Here is an 18,608-nt window from a genome sequence, read left to right on the forward strand (position 1 = left end):
GTCTTCCTACACCACTGCCTTCTTTTCAGGTGATATGATTCTGTCTGATATACGTAAGCCATGCAGTTTATGGGGGTCTGTGACAAGTGCGAGAAAAGACATAAACACGTACTGTTTGCATAATGAGACGCTGGCGTCTATGTGGGAAACCACATAATGATGGCGCTTCCAGATCATTATCTCTCCAGTGGTTATAAGAACGCCTTTGGAGAGAGGCAATTCTCTGCCCGGGAGAAGGAGAAGACTGAAATTAAATCCATCATAGTACCTACTTCGGTTTACCCACACCCACGATGCCTGTTTTCCAAATGGGGGTAAGAAAAGAATACACGCCGCTCAATACTTCGTGTTAAGAGCCGTTTATTGGTAGTATGAAAACAATGTCAACTTTGCTGCATTGAACATTCATAGGCGAGCCCAACATCTCATGTTTGCTGGGGGTAGTCGTCTCGTCTTCCTTTGTCTCATGAGAAATGAAAACTTTTAGAAATAGAAGGACGTCGTGACAGCATCCTTTAGAAGAACTTCTGGGAATGAGGCAGGTTGGAGCATCCCCCCAAGGCACCTGCCTCGTATTGGGAGAGAGATTCCAGGTAGACAGCATATTCAAAAATCCCTTCTTAGAAGAAGAGAAAGGAGTATTTAAAATTATTGGTACTTTGTAGAGTTACTATAAATTTGTTGATCCCCTTTTGAAAGCAAAACAAGTCACAATGTAGAAATATAGTGGCTGGAGTTGTAGAACAAGAGCCAACTCTGTGCCTAATAATAGAATATATATATATAGACATACATACATATATATGTATATATGTATCCAATGACAGTCATTGTGCTCTGTAATTGATTCATAGGAGGTACTATAAATACACATTTAATAGATATTATCAAGACACATTTCCATATAAAATAGTTACTGCATTTGATTTTTTTTTCTTCAAAAACAAAATCCTATTTTTTTTTTAAAAAATCTGTTATGGATCACTTGCAACGTCAGCAGCAAGATTCTGGTAACTGAGAGATAGGTAATAGCACTTAAACCGGGACAGGTGACTAGCTGGCCGTCCACTCACAAGCCAGACTCGGTGAACACGAAAGCATCTAAACACACGAGGACGACGTCTTCAGCGGCTCCTCCTGTCGTCAGTCACGGAATATTACACACATGGATTCCGTGTGGCAGAGAAGCCGCACAGACAAAACAAAGTCCACCTTAGGCTGTGTGAGAAATTAACATACCGCCATCAGCACAGGACCTCCGAAATAATTTGGGGGGGGATGCTTACAGATGCATTCCTATACACAAAGGGTTGGCAGACCTTTATGTTGCCAGGTCTTCCCCAGTCCACGCCTCAGGTTGGTTTTAGAGCCTCCTCGTCCGCTGCAGGGGGGCTCCTTCGAGGAGCCGAAAGCAGGTGATTTTATTAATCACCCGTGAGAGATTGACACGTTGGTGAATCTTCACGGAATCACTGGACAGTTTCTGGTGGAAGTCTGCTCTCGTAGAGGCACAGGGCGTGGTGCACAAATTCATACTGCTCACTGGTTTGGACCATGCCACCCCTGCACGGAAGAGATCATAAAATAACTCAGTATGACTGGCACCTTATCATATCGTAACCTCGACACGACACCAGAACTAGAGTGTTATGCCAAACATGCGGAATAGATGATCCTACAATTTCTTTTTGTGACCCTTCTTACCTGTGTCTCAACATCATATCAATGCAGTCATATGCTGTGCAATAATGTCATATCATGATGCACTACTCACAGGTTAGTGCTAATGATGACGCTGGTATGAACCAGCCCACCCTCTGACAGCTGCAATTACTCTGTACATTCCCTAATAATGCAGAATGACGACAAATAACTTTGCTGTGAGCATTGCTATTTACCATTCTTCTTGGTGTTACTTAGCTTATACACCTACTTCAATTTTAATTGGCTGGAAAACTGTATGTCACGTTAGGCTGGCAGCCACAGCACCGTATGTAGTTACTGTACTCGACTGCACTATCTTCTCTTGGGTATTCATGATGGTTTCTTGATGGTTTTGGGAGAAGCAGGAAATGCTGTATACGTATTGTATCATCTAGGTGTGTGGTAGGCTGTGCTGTCTGGGTTTGTACACATGTACTATATAGTGTTTATACAACAAAGTTGTTCGATGTTACATTCTCCAGAACATCTCTCCGTCACTTAGCAACGCATGGATCATGCTTTCTCTCTCCCACCACCTCTACATATGTGTACATATGTGTGTGCTCTCTCTCTATTTATTTTATATATATATACATATATATACATAATATGGCTCAATATAATGCCATGCACTCTAGGCACCTGATTATTTATTTTAGTGTTTTGACCCAGGATCTTCTATGACTGAGGCTGGTACTGAACTCACTCTGTGGCAGAGGATGACCTTGAACTCGATCCTCCTGCCTTCTGGAAGTGCTGTTACCTACCTTACTGTTATCAGAGCAGTGACAGAACCTTACCGTTGAATACTCGGACTCTGGGATGAGTCAGGCCATCTAGCTCCAACACTTCCTGTGCTAATTTTTACCTGTGTGCTGCACATAACTTCCTTAAAAGCGTTTGGTCTCAGTCCCCTCTTCTGTTAAAGCCAGGCAGTGGCTAGGTGACAAAGTCACCCTGAGTGTTAAACACACAGCAGCTGGAGCGGAGGTTTTAGTTTCGCTGGACCCTTCCCGTCCCTCTTCTGTTAAAATGCATTATGCATTTGGGCTAAAAGGGATGGCGACAGCGGGTTCACAAAGCACAGCCGCGCTGTGATCTATTGCTCTTCCTACAAATGAAAGACCTACTGGGAAGTGCTTTATTTAAGGCTGTGAGGGCACTAAGCAGCCTTTGGGTGTGCGAGGCATCTAAACACAATAGTGGGTGGATCCTTCAGCTGACTGGAAACTGGGAATTGATTCTTGCTTTTCCTCTTTGCCAGGGCCATGTCACCACCAGCTGTTCAGCCTTCCCAATGTCAGAGATTGGAAGAAGGCAGCTTCTTTGGGAGAAAAGTCCCTAGTTCTCATCATATTTTGATATGCATAATACTTTTTTCACGTTTTCTCCTAAGGTGATGGTTCTTTAGCTTGATAAACTGTCAAACCTTAATACAAAAGTTACCTATTCGTCATTTCACTAAGAGTTGCCACTAGAGTAATTATCCAAACTTTTGTAACCTCTCTGTAACTCTTTAGCCACACAGCAAATCCTATTTTAGTTTTAGTCTTGCTTTTAAGGAGTTTTTTTTTTCCTAGTGGTGTTTGGTACTACTCAAAACAATTTTTCGATCACGTAAGCCATCCCAACTTGAAGACATGATGCATTGTTCGCACTGTGACATGACTTTGGTGAATGACAACTGAAACTGGCCTTGTATGTACGCCTGTCAAACTACTAAAGCAGCGACTCTACACCCCCTGAGCTAGGCAGAGGTTCCTCAGGCAGCCTTGACACAGTGCCAAGACCATGCATTGGGCAAGAAGTGAAGAGGAGACTTCAGTTTCCAGTGTTAGCCACTTCCTTGTAAAAACAGTACCACAGTCTTTTCCAGTAGAACTGCACATTCTGTTGACGGAGCAAGGACTGGTCAGAAGGTGGCAACAGAAATGGCAGCTGAGAGAGAGAGAGAGATGTCTTGTTTTTTTCCTAGTTGTAAGATGACATCTGGAAACATTTGAAAAAAAGCATAGCAGGTGTTCAGGAGATGCTGGTCTGGTCTGCATAGCTTGGGAGAGGTAGCCACAGCAAACATGAGGGCAGCTGTAGGGCACTGAGAGGCGCCTCCCTTCCTTTGACGTTTTCTCAGAGGATCGCCACTCCTACGTCAAGCCGGGGGCTGCAAGAGGAACCTCTGTGTGCACTGCCTCTCTTGGGCTCCGGCCTGTGAACCTCCTGCTACCATTTACCTCCTTTTGAGGCAAGCTCTCCCCTTTCTTAGCTGTTCTGTTCAGCAGTGGCAGTTGCATGGCCGACTGGGGGACTAGCGGCATCACGGTTTGAGTCTTGTCATTGTCTCACCGTGAAGTCGCTCAGCAGTATGCCATCACGGTTGGAACAGATTTGCTGTGATTAGGTTCTATCAAGTGTAACAGATTGGGTTAGCGAGGTCAAGGTACTGCTGCCAGTGAAGGTGGGGAAGATAAGAACACACAGGGCACACTGGCAAAAGTCTTGTGGATCTCAGAGCTCCAGGAAGACACGGGAACCGTGTTGGTATTTTCCTTTTTTTTTTTTTTTTTCAGAAAATAAGAACAAAAGAGGGGCCCTCAAAGATCAGTCATCAGAATTACTGGCAAGAGCTTGTTTCTTTATAGGCCGGGCTGTCAGCCAGCTTCTGGAATGTTCACGGACAGAGAAAGCTTTAGAGGCAGGCTTCCGAAGACATCAAAATGAATTTCTCTCTCTCTCTTAACGCTCCCACCCTATTGGCCAACTGAAATAACCCCAGTAGGTCTCAAGATTCCTCTTGGAGTCACACAATAGTCCTCTAAGTGATGAAAACAACCATCAAAGTCCCGTAATCTTTCTTCTCCAGACTAAACATCCTGCGGTTACTCAACATTTCTGTGTAGCCTGGTTTCCCTGCTACCCACAGGCGGCATCTCCCACCTCTACAGGCGATTTGATGAGCTAGGGCCTTCCTACAGTGCTGGATCTATACCCAATGCTATCTCTTCAGCAAGCGCCTTTTCTCCCTTAGCTACACATTGTAGGTATTGCAGGGACATCAGCAGGTGAGGCCACTGGGCTTGATACTCAGCAAGCCTCTTAGGAACAGTTAGGCTAATTAAAAGTCAGCAGGACTGTCTTGAGTGTGAAAATTACAGGTTTATTTTCCCCGCCCTGTATGGAAGCTATTGAAAATTTGAAATTAAACACAGGAACTTACACTTGTTCCTGTTCACTTCCATTTGTTAATTCTTCTGAGTGCGGTGTTCTTGTGTACTGAATCATCATTATTCCTAGAATTCAGTATACTGCTCTTGCATTTCTCACTTCCAGTTTTGAACCTTCCAGGCATTCATCAGGCACGCCTTGCATCTCATCTAAGTCATTTGTTTAAAACCAAACGAAATGACAACAGCTAATGGAAAATGAAGGGACCAAAAGAAGATGGCATCTTTATGATGAGTAATTTGATATGATATGTACTTTTTAATCTCATCTTAATATTGTTTCCAGTTAAGTTTTTTAAGGTCAAGTATGCTGTGCTTTTCATATTTGCTACAGTGAAAAACACATAGCAGCTCTCACATCAAAGAGGCGCTTAACGAGTCCTGAGGCAAATAGGTAATGTATCACGCAAATAATCTGATACGTGAAAATAGATAAACCATGGGCTAAAACAAAGCAGAAGTTTGCCAGGTTGCATTCATTAGATAATGGTTAAAATTTGAGAACTCATCACAATCATCTTGGGAAATATTTAATAAGTATTTCACAGAATATATTTGTATATAAAATATTCTATTGATCTTTATATGAACTTAAAAGCTAGGATTGATTAATTAAGGATTGATTGATTAATTAATTAATTAATAAAACCTTCAGGTTGTATAACCCTCAGGTTGTATTCTGTTCTAGGAAAAAAAACATTTTTTCTTTTGTAAGCTGATAATGGGAAACAAAACATAAACAGACCCAGGAAACTCTTACAACATACAAAATATTTTTTTGTGAACTGTTTTGAAAAACCAAAATAGAATATTTTTCTGGAAAAATGAATACAACTATATAGATTACAGGATCTACAAGAGATTTCATAGGGATGTGCCTCCCCCCACCCCAGTTTAGCAATAATTGATCCTAGCTAATTGATTCCATAAGGTGGGATCTATGGATTTTCAGAAATCTAAATCTACACTACAGAAACAAGCAGTTCCTCGTGTGAAGCAGTTCTAGAAAGCAAGAGTCAGGGATCCTCCGATCTATTGCTTTGAAGACAGCCATCATCAAACAGAATTCCGAACGCATCATCCAACCGCGGTTCAAAGAGCAGATGTTAACAAGACCCCTCACCTCCAGAAGGTCATAGTTCAAACATAGCACAAGATTTTAAAAGAGTTCCACAATGGTCCCAAGTCTTAGGAGATTAGGGTGCACAGGGTCCCAAAGTGTCAGCGAATCACCGTCTGGCTAATTACAAAAAGGCTAGAAATTAGCATTATTGCTTAGATATCATAGAACTGAAGAATTTTCTTTAGGTGCAAATTTGGGTTTCACAAACCACTGTCTATTAAGTTATAATTTATGTCTACTATTAAGTAGGTATTAACCAAAAAAGAATAATTATCTAGGCCTATAGGCCTATGATCTTAGCACTTGATAGGTGTGTGTGTGTGGGGGGGGGTGAGAATCAGCAGTTCAAGGTCACCCTTGACACCTGGCTTTTGACTGTCTCAAAAGACAAAATGGTGGTGGTGGGGAATTCAAATGAAAACAGCGACAGGAGAGAGCCTTAGGTTGACAGTGGTTGCCAGTCTGAAAAGGTCTGGAATGCTAAGGTGTCAACTTCATTGCCAACAGGAATCTAAGTAGGCTAAGAGACCAGAACAAAACAAAGGCCAACGCAGCACACACTGTTGTCAAGATAAATTCGGTCTCCATTACCAACTGGATGATTTACCTTATCTCATCATCTCTGCAGTGATCAGCTGTGTTTTCCCCACGGCAGTTGTACCTGCTAAGCGCTGCTGTGAGGAGCAGATGGGACAATCCATTTCAAAGGCTCCCGGTCAAGCTAAGCTGCTGTGGATATTATAGACACAGTGTCCTCTGCTCAGACAGGGCTGGTGATAAAACTCTGGGGTGAATTAATTCTCTGTCTGCCTTGTAGGACTAAGAGCAAGCCTGGCCAAGGATGAAGTGGTCCAAGTTGGGCAAGTCTGGATGGAGATGACCCAAATGTGTTTCTATACAACGAGGCAGCTATAGAAGAGGCAGTTCGTGCAATGGGAAGCAGGGGGCTAGGAGCCTGGCAGACATCAGGGGTCCTCACTTTTAAACCTACTGGCTTTGTGATTTAATTAATCAAAATTTATTTTTATCATTTTAAGTCAGCATCTCGCTAAATCACCCCAGGTTTGGCTCAAACTCCTGCAGTCCTCCGGCCACAGTCTCCCGAGTGCTGGGATTATACAGGAGAACTTCACCACTCCAGAGAGCTCTGCGGTTTTTATACAGGTCTCTAATCTCCTCCCACACAACCTGGCTTTTCCCATCTATAAAATCATGTGATCGACAGCTGTCATGTCACTGTGAGCATTAAACACATCAGAGCACATCCAGCTGTAGGACAGTCACAGAAAGTCCCTGGTCCCCAGTGGCATCGGGGAAGGAGGAGGTGAGCTGATCAAGAGTCCCTGGCACTTCCAGTTGTCACTAGGGTAGCCGTGTTTTTAGTGTCTCTTCATATTGGTGCTCTGTGGGAGGTTTTGTCTGTAAGAAGTTTTCCACTGTTCATACCCACAGAAGAGCTTGCAAGACCCTGGCCTGGCAAGTGAATCTGTCACCTACCAAGGCTTCAGGTTTCACAGGGTTTAATAGATAATTTAATAGATAACACAGAGGCTGCTGATGTGTAAGTACTCAATAAATGTTGTATAACTTTCTTCTTTGAATCAGTGTTCCGGCAACACTTTACCTGGGTTGATCTCTACACCTCGTTGCTTGGCTCTGTCATGGTTCTCTCCCAAGCCATGGTGAGGTTCTGGTGATTCCCTCTTGGAAGGTCTGAGTTTGTAGTCTAGATTACTAGTTTATCCTGTTTCTGTCCTACCCTATGTTCTGGAAACAAAGCCGCCCCCTTTATTGTAAAGGTGCTTCGGCTCTATTTTCCTTGTGGCCGTAGAATAGGAAGACAGTTAACCAGATCACAAAGGCTGCAGAGACACTACCCTTTCTAGACATGCCAGCCAGATAGCTCATCTCATTAGTACTGCCAAGCCCAGAAACCAGTGTCAGCTCCTTCCCCTGCAGGGAAGCACGTAACTGTTCCAGCTGGGGGCCGACTCAAGTTAAAAGAGGGGAAAAAATGTAGGACTCCCCTGCCCACGCTTTGTAAGCGAAATGGTATTTTGGAAAAAAACCAAAACAAGACAAAAACTCTTAGAGCCTCCCAGATGTCCAGGGAGAGAGTTTCGGCTTTTACCATGTTAAAGTTGTGACCTTTTGTGACTGTTCACACACACACACACACACACACACACACACACACACACACACACACACACACACACAGCTATAGCCTTTCCTGCTGCACCACCCAGCCAGTATCCGGTCTAATCAGTAGACAGAAGGAATTCTGCAGGGGTGACTCACTTCTGGGCTAACAATGGAACTCTCGATCCTTTGCTTTTTATTATTTTCAAATCTGGAATTCTTTTGGTAAGGTTTGGTACAGTAAATTTAGAACAAAAGGTGTAGACATTAATGCGCCTCATGGGTAAAGCTCCGACGGCTTTGGCGTGAGTCAAGCCAGGCCGAGCCTGTTGTCCGGGTGCAAGGCCCAGCTGCGTGGTGCGCCAGACCCTCCACCAAAAGTTTCCCCAGATCTTTAGCAGATGTCCTATCAAGAAAGGAGAATTTAGATGGGTGGAGTAGCGCAAGTCTGTGATCTCAGTACACTTAAAGGTGGAGGCTGGAGGATTAGGACTGGGTCACATGAGACCCTGTTTAAAGAAAAGAAAACAAAGCCAGGTGTGGTGGCTCCAGTTTTTAATCTCAGCACTCCAGAGATGGAGGCAGGCTGACCTCCATGAGTTCAAGACCAGCCTGGTCTACATAAGGAATTCCAGGAAAGACAGAGCTATATAATCGAGAGACCCTTTCTCAAAAGCAAAGCAAAACAAAAACAGAAAGCAGAGGAGAACTAGAGAAGAACCAAGGCTGATACTGAACAGATATTTTGTGGTGTGTGTGTATGTGTGTATGTGTGTATGTATGTGTGTATGTGTGTGTGTGTGTGTGTGTGTGCATATGGAAGATAGAGAACAACTTCAAATGTAATTCCTTAGACACTAGCCACTTTGTTTTTCTTTTTTAAACAGGGCCTCACAGTGGTCTGTACTTTCAAAGTAGGCTAGGGCTGCTGGCCAGTGACCCTCAGAAAGCTGCAGGTCTCTGCCTCTCCAGTACCCGGATTGCAAGCCCACGGGGGCACATGCAGCATTTTCTAAACATAGGTTCTGAGGACTGAACTCAGGTCCTCATGTTTATAAAACAGCAACAAAATCAAATCAAACAAAACAAAAGGTACGTTACCAACTGAGCCCAGTTCCCCTGGATCAGATATTGTGAACATTGACACTTTCTCTGAAGTAGAAGGCTCTAGGCCTAAAATATTTGTCGGACATAAAAGTCAATGCAGATCAAGTGATAATTTGACTATAGCTCTAATTTGTGTGTGTGTGTGTGTGTATGTGTGTGTATGTATGTCTCACATATACCGGTTTGGATTTGAACTCTGTGCAGCTGAATATGACCTTGAACTTCTGATCTGACTCTACCCACCCCCAAGGGCTGGGATTCTAAGCATATATTAACATTCCTGGTTTATGGAGTGCTGGAGGTTGAACCCACATCTTTGGGCATGCTGGGCGAGCTACATCCCCGGAACTAGCTTTAGCATTGTATTCAAGATTAGTTTTTCCTTGACAGCTATCCACCTTCCCCCAGCACCCACACTGAATAAGTGGGCTATTGTAAATACATCCAATTAAGTCCTAGCAGGAATGAAGATAAACATTGTCCTGGCAGTTCTTAGAAGGTCCCATTGTGAAACCTATTTTACAAAGAGGGCCTCTTATTAGGATCTCAAAAACAAGAATGTTGGGAAAACACATATCAGTTTCCAGGACTTAATCTCTAGATGTTCTGAGAATAAGTAAGCCAAAAATTCAGAATTCCTCATCTTCCAATGAGGTCTTTGGAACTCACTAGGTGTAGCAAGCATTGTGATTAGTTTGGAATAGAAAAATGCAATGTTATGCTGTGCTTGATAAAATTACAATAAGGAACAGAAACTTCATATCTGAAATTATTTTAGCTATACTTTGAAGATAAAGAATATTTAAGGACATACATTAGTATATAATTGATGCCATGTATGTATGTTTCTTCTCTCAGATGGGTATGTTAAGAGAAAAAAGCTATCTACCAAACTGAAGTGGGCCATGAAAATATTTAAACAATAACGTGATGCCCACTGGAAGCATCTGGGAAGGCTACAAGTGAAGTTGTTGGATATCGTTCCACTTTGAAGGCCCCCCAATGTAAGAGCACACGAGACAGCTCCAGACTCCGCTAACTCTCAAAGAAACTAGAATTAGACAGATTGCTTCCTGTTCTGTGAAGGGGGTGGGGTGTCAAGAAATGTGCTGAAAGCCTTCAAGCCAGAGATTCCAATGTAAATTTCACTTCTCAGATTCTGTTTCCAAATTCTGCCAGCACCCAGAGGTTCCAGCGGACTTGGGGGGAAATAAAATGGGGGCAAATGTCTGCAATCCGTCTACACTAGCATGTCTTCCTCTCCTCGCGGCTGGATGTCTTTGAACATTCACAGGCTGTGACTCACTCTCTTGTAACGTCTATGAGGCATGTCCTCAGTATTCCTAGGCCATATTATTAATATGGATCATTATTATCAGTTAGGGTTATCATTGCGTGTGTATGATGCGTGTGTGCATATGTGTTTTAGTTCTTACCTTCCCATCTCATCTGAGTCAGGACACCTTTATTGTTTGCCTTTGTATATGCAAGTCTAGTAACCTAGTAGCTTCTTCTAATTCTCCCATCTGCTCCCTCCATCTCACTGTAGGAGAACTCAGATTACAGATGCCTTCTACTGTGGTTTTAATGTGTTTTGGAGACTCAAATTCAGTTCCCACTTTTATGGCAAACACTTTACCCATGGAGCCATCTTCTCAGCCTTCATCATTATTACTTATTTTAAAAAAGAGATAGGAGCATATATTATATTCAGTGCATAAATGACCTTATGTCACTACCTTCCACCGCACGCTTTGGCACTTTCGTGAGCCTATTACAGAGGCAGTGATATGGTGAAGGGCTACTGGTTGATGTATCTCCATAGCAACTGAATTCTCAATTATTAATATTAGAGGTTAGAAGATTAAACAAAGTATAAAAGGGCTTTCTAAGTAACACAAAATGATTACACTGTGTTCTCTTTGAAACTAATGTTATGGATCCTCTCTTTCATCTAATTTTATTTTTAAATTGCTAATCTACGCGTGTATGATAACCATCTCAACAGGAAAATGTGAGCTACTCAAACATCTCTTTCCACACTAGCCAGCACAGAATCCCTTGTACTTATCAGATCTGGCGTTTGTAACAAGTAATCTAAACTAAAATAATCAGAAATAGGAGGCATTTTCCCCTGGTTTATATATCAAGAAGTTCAGCATTATTGTGAAAATGTTAGTACATGAATTTACGACTTTGTGTTTAACCTAGTGGAGTTTCCCACTACAGAAAACAACAGCCTTTGCTAAACAAACAAACAAACAACAAAAACCCCAAATCTAAGCATTTAAAAATTTGAGCAAAATTAGAAATTCAGTTTAGAGTGTTAAAAAGAAATCAAGCATGTCTATTAGCATAAACCTATATTGCCAGTTACTTGAGTGGTTGATGAAGGAGAATCTCAAGCTGCGGACCTGCCGCAGTCACAGTGAGTTCAAAGCCACTCTGGGCAACTTAGTAAGGCTGTGCTTCAAAACAAAAAGCAAAAGGAGAGATGGGATATAATTTATGAAACTCTACATTCGGTCCCCAGTACTAACACACACACATACAGGTATATTTAATATTTGAATTGAGCTGGGAAATGTGACATCCTTTTTTGTCTCGGATTCCCTTTTAAGAATGAATCCTGTAGTTACTATTTCTGAGGCCAGATATTTTTACAGCATCCTTTTCCTAGTAGGTAGCAAGCAAATGTTATGGCTATTATTACCATGGCATTGTTCTTCACGTAACCAAGGCTCAGAGATCCCAACGAAGCAACAGAGGGATCTGAGAACGCAAGGGCTCATTCTTCAATCACTGCACCTTGGGGTTGAAAAGGCATCTTATTAGAGGGGTCCTCACGTTCATGTGGGTTCCCAACAGTATCGGGACATCAACTGAACACAATATATTTGTCACCGACTTTCAAAGAAATGCATGGAGGTGTTATTGTGAGCCATGGAATTAAAGCTAATTTACAAACATGAGATTCAAAACGCAAGGCAGAAGCCTATGAAATCATTTACTCCCCAAATGAGGTCTTTGCACAGAAGGAGTTAGGCTCCACCTTTCTTTATGCTAATAGGCAGGGAGGCTGAGAGTGGACTAATGGTCACAGAAAGCTGGGGAAGAGGTAAGATCTGCTTCAAACATCTTGGCGTATGGTCTGAGATGCCTGACTATACACAGTGCCTGGTTGCCTGTACACTCTCCCACCAGACAGTCCTCGGTCAGTCCCAGTTGCTACAGCACCTTTTTGTCTTTTGATCAAAAATGAAAACCATGGGGAAGAGGGGATGAACCATTAATGCTCTTCTAAATAAAACACGCGTGGGTGCTTTGCGCTGAATTTGAACTACTTAGAGAAAAAAGATACCTCATTTTAGCTGCAAATATGTTTAAAAGTATTAATAAAGCAGAACCACAGACTTAGGAATCTGCCAGGAGAACTTGCATCTATTTATGGAAACTTCCCGAAAGCCAGGGACGATAGTGCTTTGCCAGAAAAACGAGGAGCCCGCTGGAAGGCTGTGTTACAATTTTGAACTGGAAACATCCATTCAGCCTACGTGCTCGGCCTGAAACCGGACCACTTAAGTTTGCTGCTAGCATGTAGATTTGTGATTTGAGTACAAATGACCTTCTCTTGTCTGGTTTCATAACAACCAGAATGTATTGTCATGTATATATATTTTTTCCAAATGGGAGTTTTGATTCTGACCAGCACTCAAACTCTTGACTTTATCGATTGTGAGATAAGTCCCCACATCCAAGTCAGTGTCTTGTTTTTTTTCTCGGCTCTTAGCCATCTTTGGCTTATCTGAGGAAACAGCTGTGGAGATGGGTAGATTACTTGTCTTCTATTCAAAGACAGTTTTCACTCTATAGCCTGTGATGGCCTCAAAGTCTCTGTGTAATTCAGAATGGCCCCCAGCTCACTGCGATCCTTTTGTCGTGGTTCCTCAAGTGTTGGGATTACAGCTGTGAGCTACCATGCCCAGAGTGAGGGGTAGACTAGAAGATGCCCTGAGCACAGCCTGGCAGACTTGTGGGCAGAAGCTATTGCTAAAGTGAATACAGAGTTTAAGCTGGGCCTGGTGGTGCATGCCTGCAATTCCAGCTAATCAGGAGTTTCAAGGCCTGACTGGGCTATAGTGAGCTTAAAGTCAGTTTGGGCAACTAAATTAAACTCTTTCTCAACAATAAGAAACTAAAACATGGATTGGGGATATAGTTCAGTGGTGGAATGCTTACCTCGCAAATGGGAGGCATTGGATTCAGCCTCCAGTAACACACGCACATACACACACACACACACACACACACACACACACACACACACACACTCACACACACAGAGGGTGAGAGAGTTCAAGCCAGGACTGTGGGTGTAGAGTCTTATCTCTTACTATGAAGAGTATTTAATAATCCAAGGACAGCCTCCCCCTTGTCATGGTCCCTATCATGTTCAAATTAATGTTCCATCTCGAGTCCTTTTCCACACCAGACTTTAGAAGAACGACGTGTATTCTTGGACTTCTTTCTTTCCCACTCTGGTGTTCTTTGAGGGGACTTTTGTGTGGTTCAATGAGTGGAGAAGAATATGGCAACAGTTTGAAATCAGCGTCTGCTGGGGAACTTCGGGAACTTTTCAGACCTTTAAAGCTTTTTGAGACTTGTTTCTTCCCTTCCTTCCTTCCCTTCCTTCCTTCCTTCCTTCCTTCCTTCCTTCCTTCCTTCCTTCCTTCCTTCCTTCCTTCCTTCCTTCTTTCCTCTCTCTCTCTCTCTCTCTCTCTCTCTCTCTCTCTCTCTCTCTCTTTCTTTCTCTCTCTTTCTCTCCCTTCCTTCCTTTCTTTACCTTCCTTCCCCTCTTCCTCCCTCTCTCCTTCTTTCCCTCCCTCCCTCCCTCCTTCCCTCCCTTTCTTCCTTTTTTTTTTTCCTGAATAGTAACTAAAAGGGTCTGACACTTAGCAGGCGGTCAATAAATAATCATCCATACGTTATAATCATTCGTAGAGGGACACACGGTAATGAAATACACTAGGGCGCTCCTCTTTTCACAACCAGGTACCCTATGACATGTTCAGTGACATTTGTTGAATGAACGAATGGATGGAAAACCACTCTGAGCAGACATCTCTAGAGCCTGGTCCACAGCCTGTTACAAACACCCATCTTGCAGTCACTCCACGGTAACGCTCATTTCAAGTGATTTCAATGTGTGGATTGGTGTAGAACCCACCTCTGTGGTGAGAGAGAGGGCTGTTTGGGCTAATGCTCTGCTCTCACCACCTAGAAACACCTGGAGTTTTTCTACCAGGAGATCCCCATTTTCTCTTGACCTTTCTCTCCCTTGTACACCATGGATCCATAGGACCTGATTTTTCCCATCAAGCTAGAGTTTTTCTGCTTCCTGACAATGTCCCTAGGTCTTTCCGCTGCATAGGACATGACCAGTCCCTGGTCTGCAAGGCCATTCCAAGGTGTGCTTCGCGTCTTGATTCCCCTTCTCTGTGTCTCTTAGTCAAAACGCAATTTCTCTATGTATTCCTAGCCTGGGAAAGGACACCGCCTCTAGCGTTAATAGTGGAAGGGGGATATAAAATCTTAACCCTTCCTTTGCAAGCCTGTGCTCATGCTTCTGTTAGGCCAAGCCTGGCTTGCTAATAGCAGTTTTATATTGTATTTTATTTTTGAGAGACAGGGTCTCGTTGTAGCTCAGGCTGGCATCTCAATTCAGCGTGTGGCTGAGATTGACGTCAAACTTTCTGTTTTCGCCGGCAAGGGGTGGGATTTGGAGGTGTGTGCCACCACGTCCGGCTAAAAGCAGTATTTTAGACATCCACACTACACAGCAGACACATCCTCCACCGAGAGATCGCCTGGTGGCCGGAAGCTTTCCTGTGCTTCTCAGACACCCCTCACCCCAGGTGACTAGGTAACAGCTGTCATTCACACTAGAACGGTTTAAGCCCCATAGTGCACTATTCCTACTGTATGCTTTTAATTAGAAACGTACCACCCACGTGGTGCGACTCAGTCAGGCAGTTTTACAGCAAGCACCGCCAAATCCTGTTGACTTCCATCTAGCTATTCAAACCATTTGAGTTAGAAATCATTAGTCCTGGATTCCTCTTGAATCCACTTTGCCACTTCCTAAATCATATGATTTTGAACAAGTTACTGTCTGTCTGTCTGTCTTTTATGTTTGTGGTTTGTGTTGTTGTTTGTTTTGTTTTCTTTTTCGGGACAAGGTTTTTCTTATGTGGTCCAGTTTGCCCTCAAACTCAGTACACAGGTGAGGGTGCCTTTGAACACCAGCTCCCCCTGACTCTACCTTCCTAGTGCTGGAATTAGAGGCAGGTGCCACTATGCCTGGCCTAACGTCACTGTTTTATCTTGGGAAAAAGAAAAGAAGAGCGTAAGGAGCGTGCTCCCTGCGTCACACTTTTGAGTTTGCTTTGTGAGTTAGAGGAATTGTGTGCTTAGCAGAGCATGGTGGAGTTTTCCTAAGGAAACACATTTCTGTCTGCTGACTCCCACATTCTGGAATGTCTGAGAGGTCCTGAGTAGAAGGCTAGGTTGGCCAGGGAGATCACAGAGGAAGGGTGGAGGCTGAGGAGGCATTAAAGAAAGACACAGTGCAAGAGATCGGGGGTGACAACTGGGTTTTCTAAAACTGTATTTTCTTGCCTTCCTTCCCCACTTCCTCCCTTCCTCCTTCCCTCCCTCCCTCCCTCTCTCCCTCCCTCCCTCCCTCCCTCCCTCCCTCCCTTCCTCCCTCCCTCCCTCCCTCCCTTTCTTTATTCTTCTTTGTTCTTTCTACCTCTCTTCCTCTGTCCCTCCCCCCTTTTCTCCCTTTTCTCCTTCCTTCCTCTTTTTCTCTTCCGATACTCTACTTTCATGGTCTCACTGAAAAATTAAGGCTAACCTCAAACTCAAAATCCTCCTGCCTCAGCCTCTTAACTGTTGGGCCAACAGACCTGGTTTGCTTTCCTTTTACTGGCCAGAGTCAAAGGCATGGCTGTTAGCAGCAGTCAGCCCGCAAGTGGAATTTTAATGGTAAACTCTATCAGGGGAATACTGACCGGGTAGAGCAAGAGCTGAAAGATGGGGAAGAAACAGAAGGAAGATGAGGGGAAAAGAGGAGGAAGGATTTCTGTTTTGCTTTTCATCACTCCTAGGGAGCCAGGCAGCTAAAGGAAGAAACACAGGGAGGCAGGCTGGGGAAAAACCTCTCAAGGAACCTCATTAGGCAGAGTGTCTCTTTCCAAACAAGCAGCCACAAGAATGAACTTACTAACCGAGGTCTTAGGAAATCAGTTAAATAAATTTGACATACGCATTGGCAGCAACTCAAGTCCAAGGGCAAACCAGACCAACAGGGAATTTGGATATGTTTTAAAGCGTTTATCAAGAATTAAAAAAAGTCCAGCCCCATGGGAAGACCTTGGTACTGATAGAAGGCCAAGGCCAAAATTTCTGGCCATTTGCTGTAGGAAGGAAGGAGTAGATAGAGGAGGAGGCATTTTGATATTTGATTTTTTTTAAAGCGTTGTGATTCCTTTCAAAAGTAGAGAACAATTCAGTGGGGTCGGCAGGGGAATGGACTGGGAAGTAGAGACCAAGGCAGAGGTCAGGCTACAAAAGTGAGTGGGGGAGGGGGAATATGGGGGGTGAGATCAACAGCCACGGGAGCAAACCACATGCAGGCCAAGCGCCTTACGCAGTATGCAGTCTGAAATGGCGTCAGGGCAGGTGTTGCTGGCTACCACCTTGGCTCAGAGTTGCCCTCCATGCTCTTCGGCTGGTGTCCATGGAATTCTGGAATTGGAGAGGGAGAACAGCATCCGACTTGGAGCTGTGGGTCAGAAAGCCTCAGGGACTTGGGGTCCCATGCTGGGGCGAGCAACACAGCAGGAATCCTGGGCTTGTTGGGTTCCTCCACGTTAGGACCCAAGGGGTGAAAAGAGGTCTCCCAATCTGGAGAAACAGTCAGATCTAATGGTTTTAAATCACATTTATTTAGTGTGTGTGTGTGTGTGTGTGTGTGTGTGTGTGTGTGTGTGTGTGTGTGTATGTGTGTGTGTATGTTTTAGGGAGCTCACTGAGGCACATGTGGGGAGAGCTGAGGACAACTTGAAGAAGCCAGTCCTCTCATTCTTCCATGTGGGTCCTGGGGATTGAACTCAGATCCTTGAGTTTGGTCCCAAGCACCTTAACCCATTGAGACTATATATTGTAACCGGGTGCAGGCCAAAGAATCTTTCAAGTCTAAGATGGCAATTAGGATTGAAGAGTGGGAATATTGTGATTGATTTTAGTATGCCCAAAATGAAAATACTTTGAAAGGATGTAGCATTTGGAATATGCAGATCAGATAGAGAGGGTAAAGTTGGGCTAAGAAACGTAGGCTGAGGGTTTAACCACATTACGGGTTTCATCCCACTGGAATGCAGCTTGCAAACCTGTGTATGTATCCATGACTGTATCACTTGTAGGTGCATATTTAATGCATAGACTACCTATACTGACAGTCACTGTAGTTAAATTTGATCACATGCTGATTATGGGTGGGAACTTCCCATTTATAGTTTTTGCTGTCACGATGGGAAGTATATACTGTTATTAATTTCATTTTTCCGATGAGAAAGTGAAGAATTGGGAAAGTCAAGGAAGCCTACTAAGGCCACACAATGGGAAGCAGGGAACGAGAAGATGGAGACACAGGGTTAGAATCCAGAGTCTGAACTGCGATGATGGTTAGTCTCCACTAAACCAAGACATAAAAGGAAGGGCAGATACGTAGAGTAATTCAGATACTAACAACCACGTGACATTTACAAGAGGCTTCTATGTGCCTCCCATTTTCCAAGTGCCATATCACACACACACCCGCACACATACACACATGCACGTGCGCGCGCGCGCACACACACACACACACACACACACACACACACACACACGACACACATGACACACACCCTTATTGCATTACCGGAATACCCCTGTTTCCTTTATTGAAATCTTCGAACTCAGTAGGCATTCAAAAATATTAATTGGAAAATTCTCTCTCTCTCTCTCTCTCTCTCTCTCTCTCTCTCTCTCTCTCTCTCTCTCTCTCTGTGTGTTTTAAATTTTAGATAGTGTCTTAAAATGCAGTTTGTACTACTAATTCAGTTCAGGCTAGTACATTCTCAGCTAGCACGCTCTTCTTGCCTCGGCCTCCAAAGTGCTAGGATTATGTGCATCTCAGTGCCTGGCCATTGTACAAACTTTAAATAACTGTAAACAGATAGTTGCACTTTTGGGGATCCCCAGGT

General features: G+C 43.6%; 1 protein-coding gene across 5 annotated transcripts in view; it reads right to left on the minus strand.

The window, feature by feature from the left end:
* Positions 1-343: 343 nt before the first annotated feature.
* Ptprr (protein tyrosine phosphatase receptor type R) overlaps positions 344-18,608 on the minus strand; it is a 227,848-nt gene continuing 209,583 nt past the window's right edge. For all 5 annotated transcript variants that reach the window (XM_075954367.1, XM_075954369.1, XM_075954368.1 and 2 more), the window contains one exon: positions 344-1,563. In XM_075954367.1, the coding sequence (XP_075810482.1) occupies positions 1,470-1,563 (94 nt within the window). In that variant the 3' untranslated portion in view covers positions 344-1,469. The remainder of the gene's footprint in view (positions 1,564-18,608) is intronic.

The sequence above is a fragment of the Microtus pennsylvanicus genome, chromosome 20, assembly GCF_037038515.1.
Source record: "Microtus pennsylvanicus isolate mMicPen1 chromosome 20, mMicPen1.hap1, whole genome shotgun sequence".
Lineage (NCBI taxonomy): Eukaryota > Metazoa > Chordata > Mammalia > Rodentia > Cricetidae > Microtus > Microtus pennsylvanicus.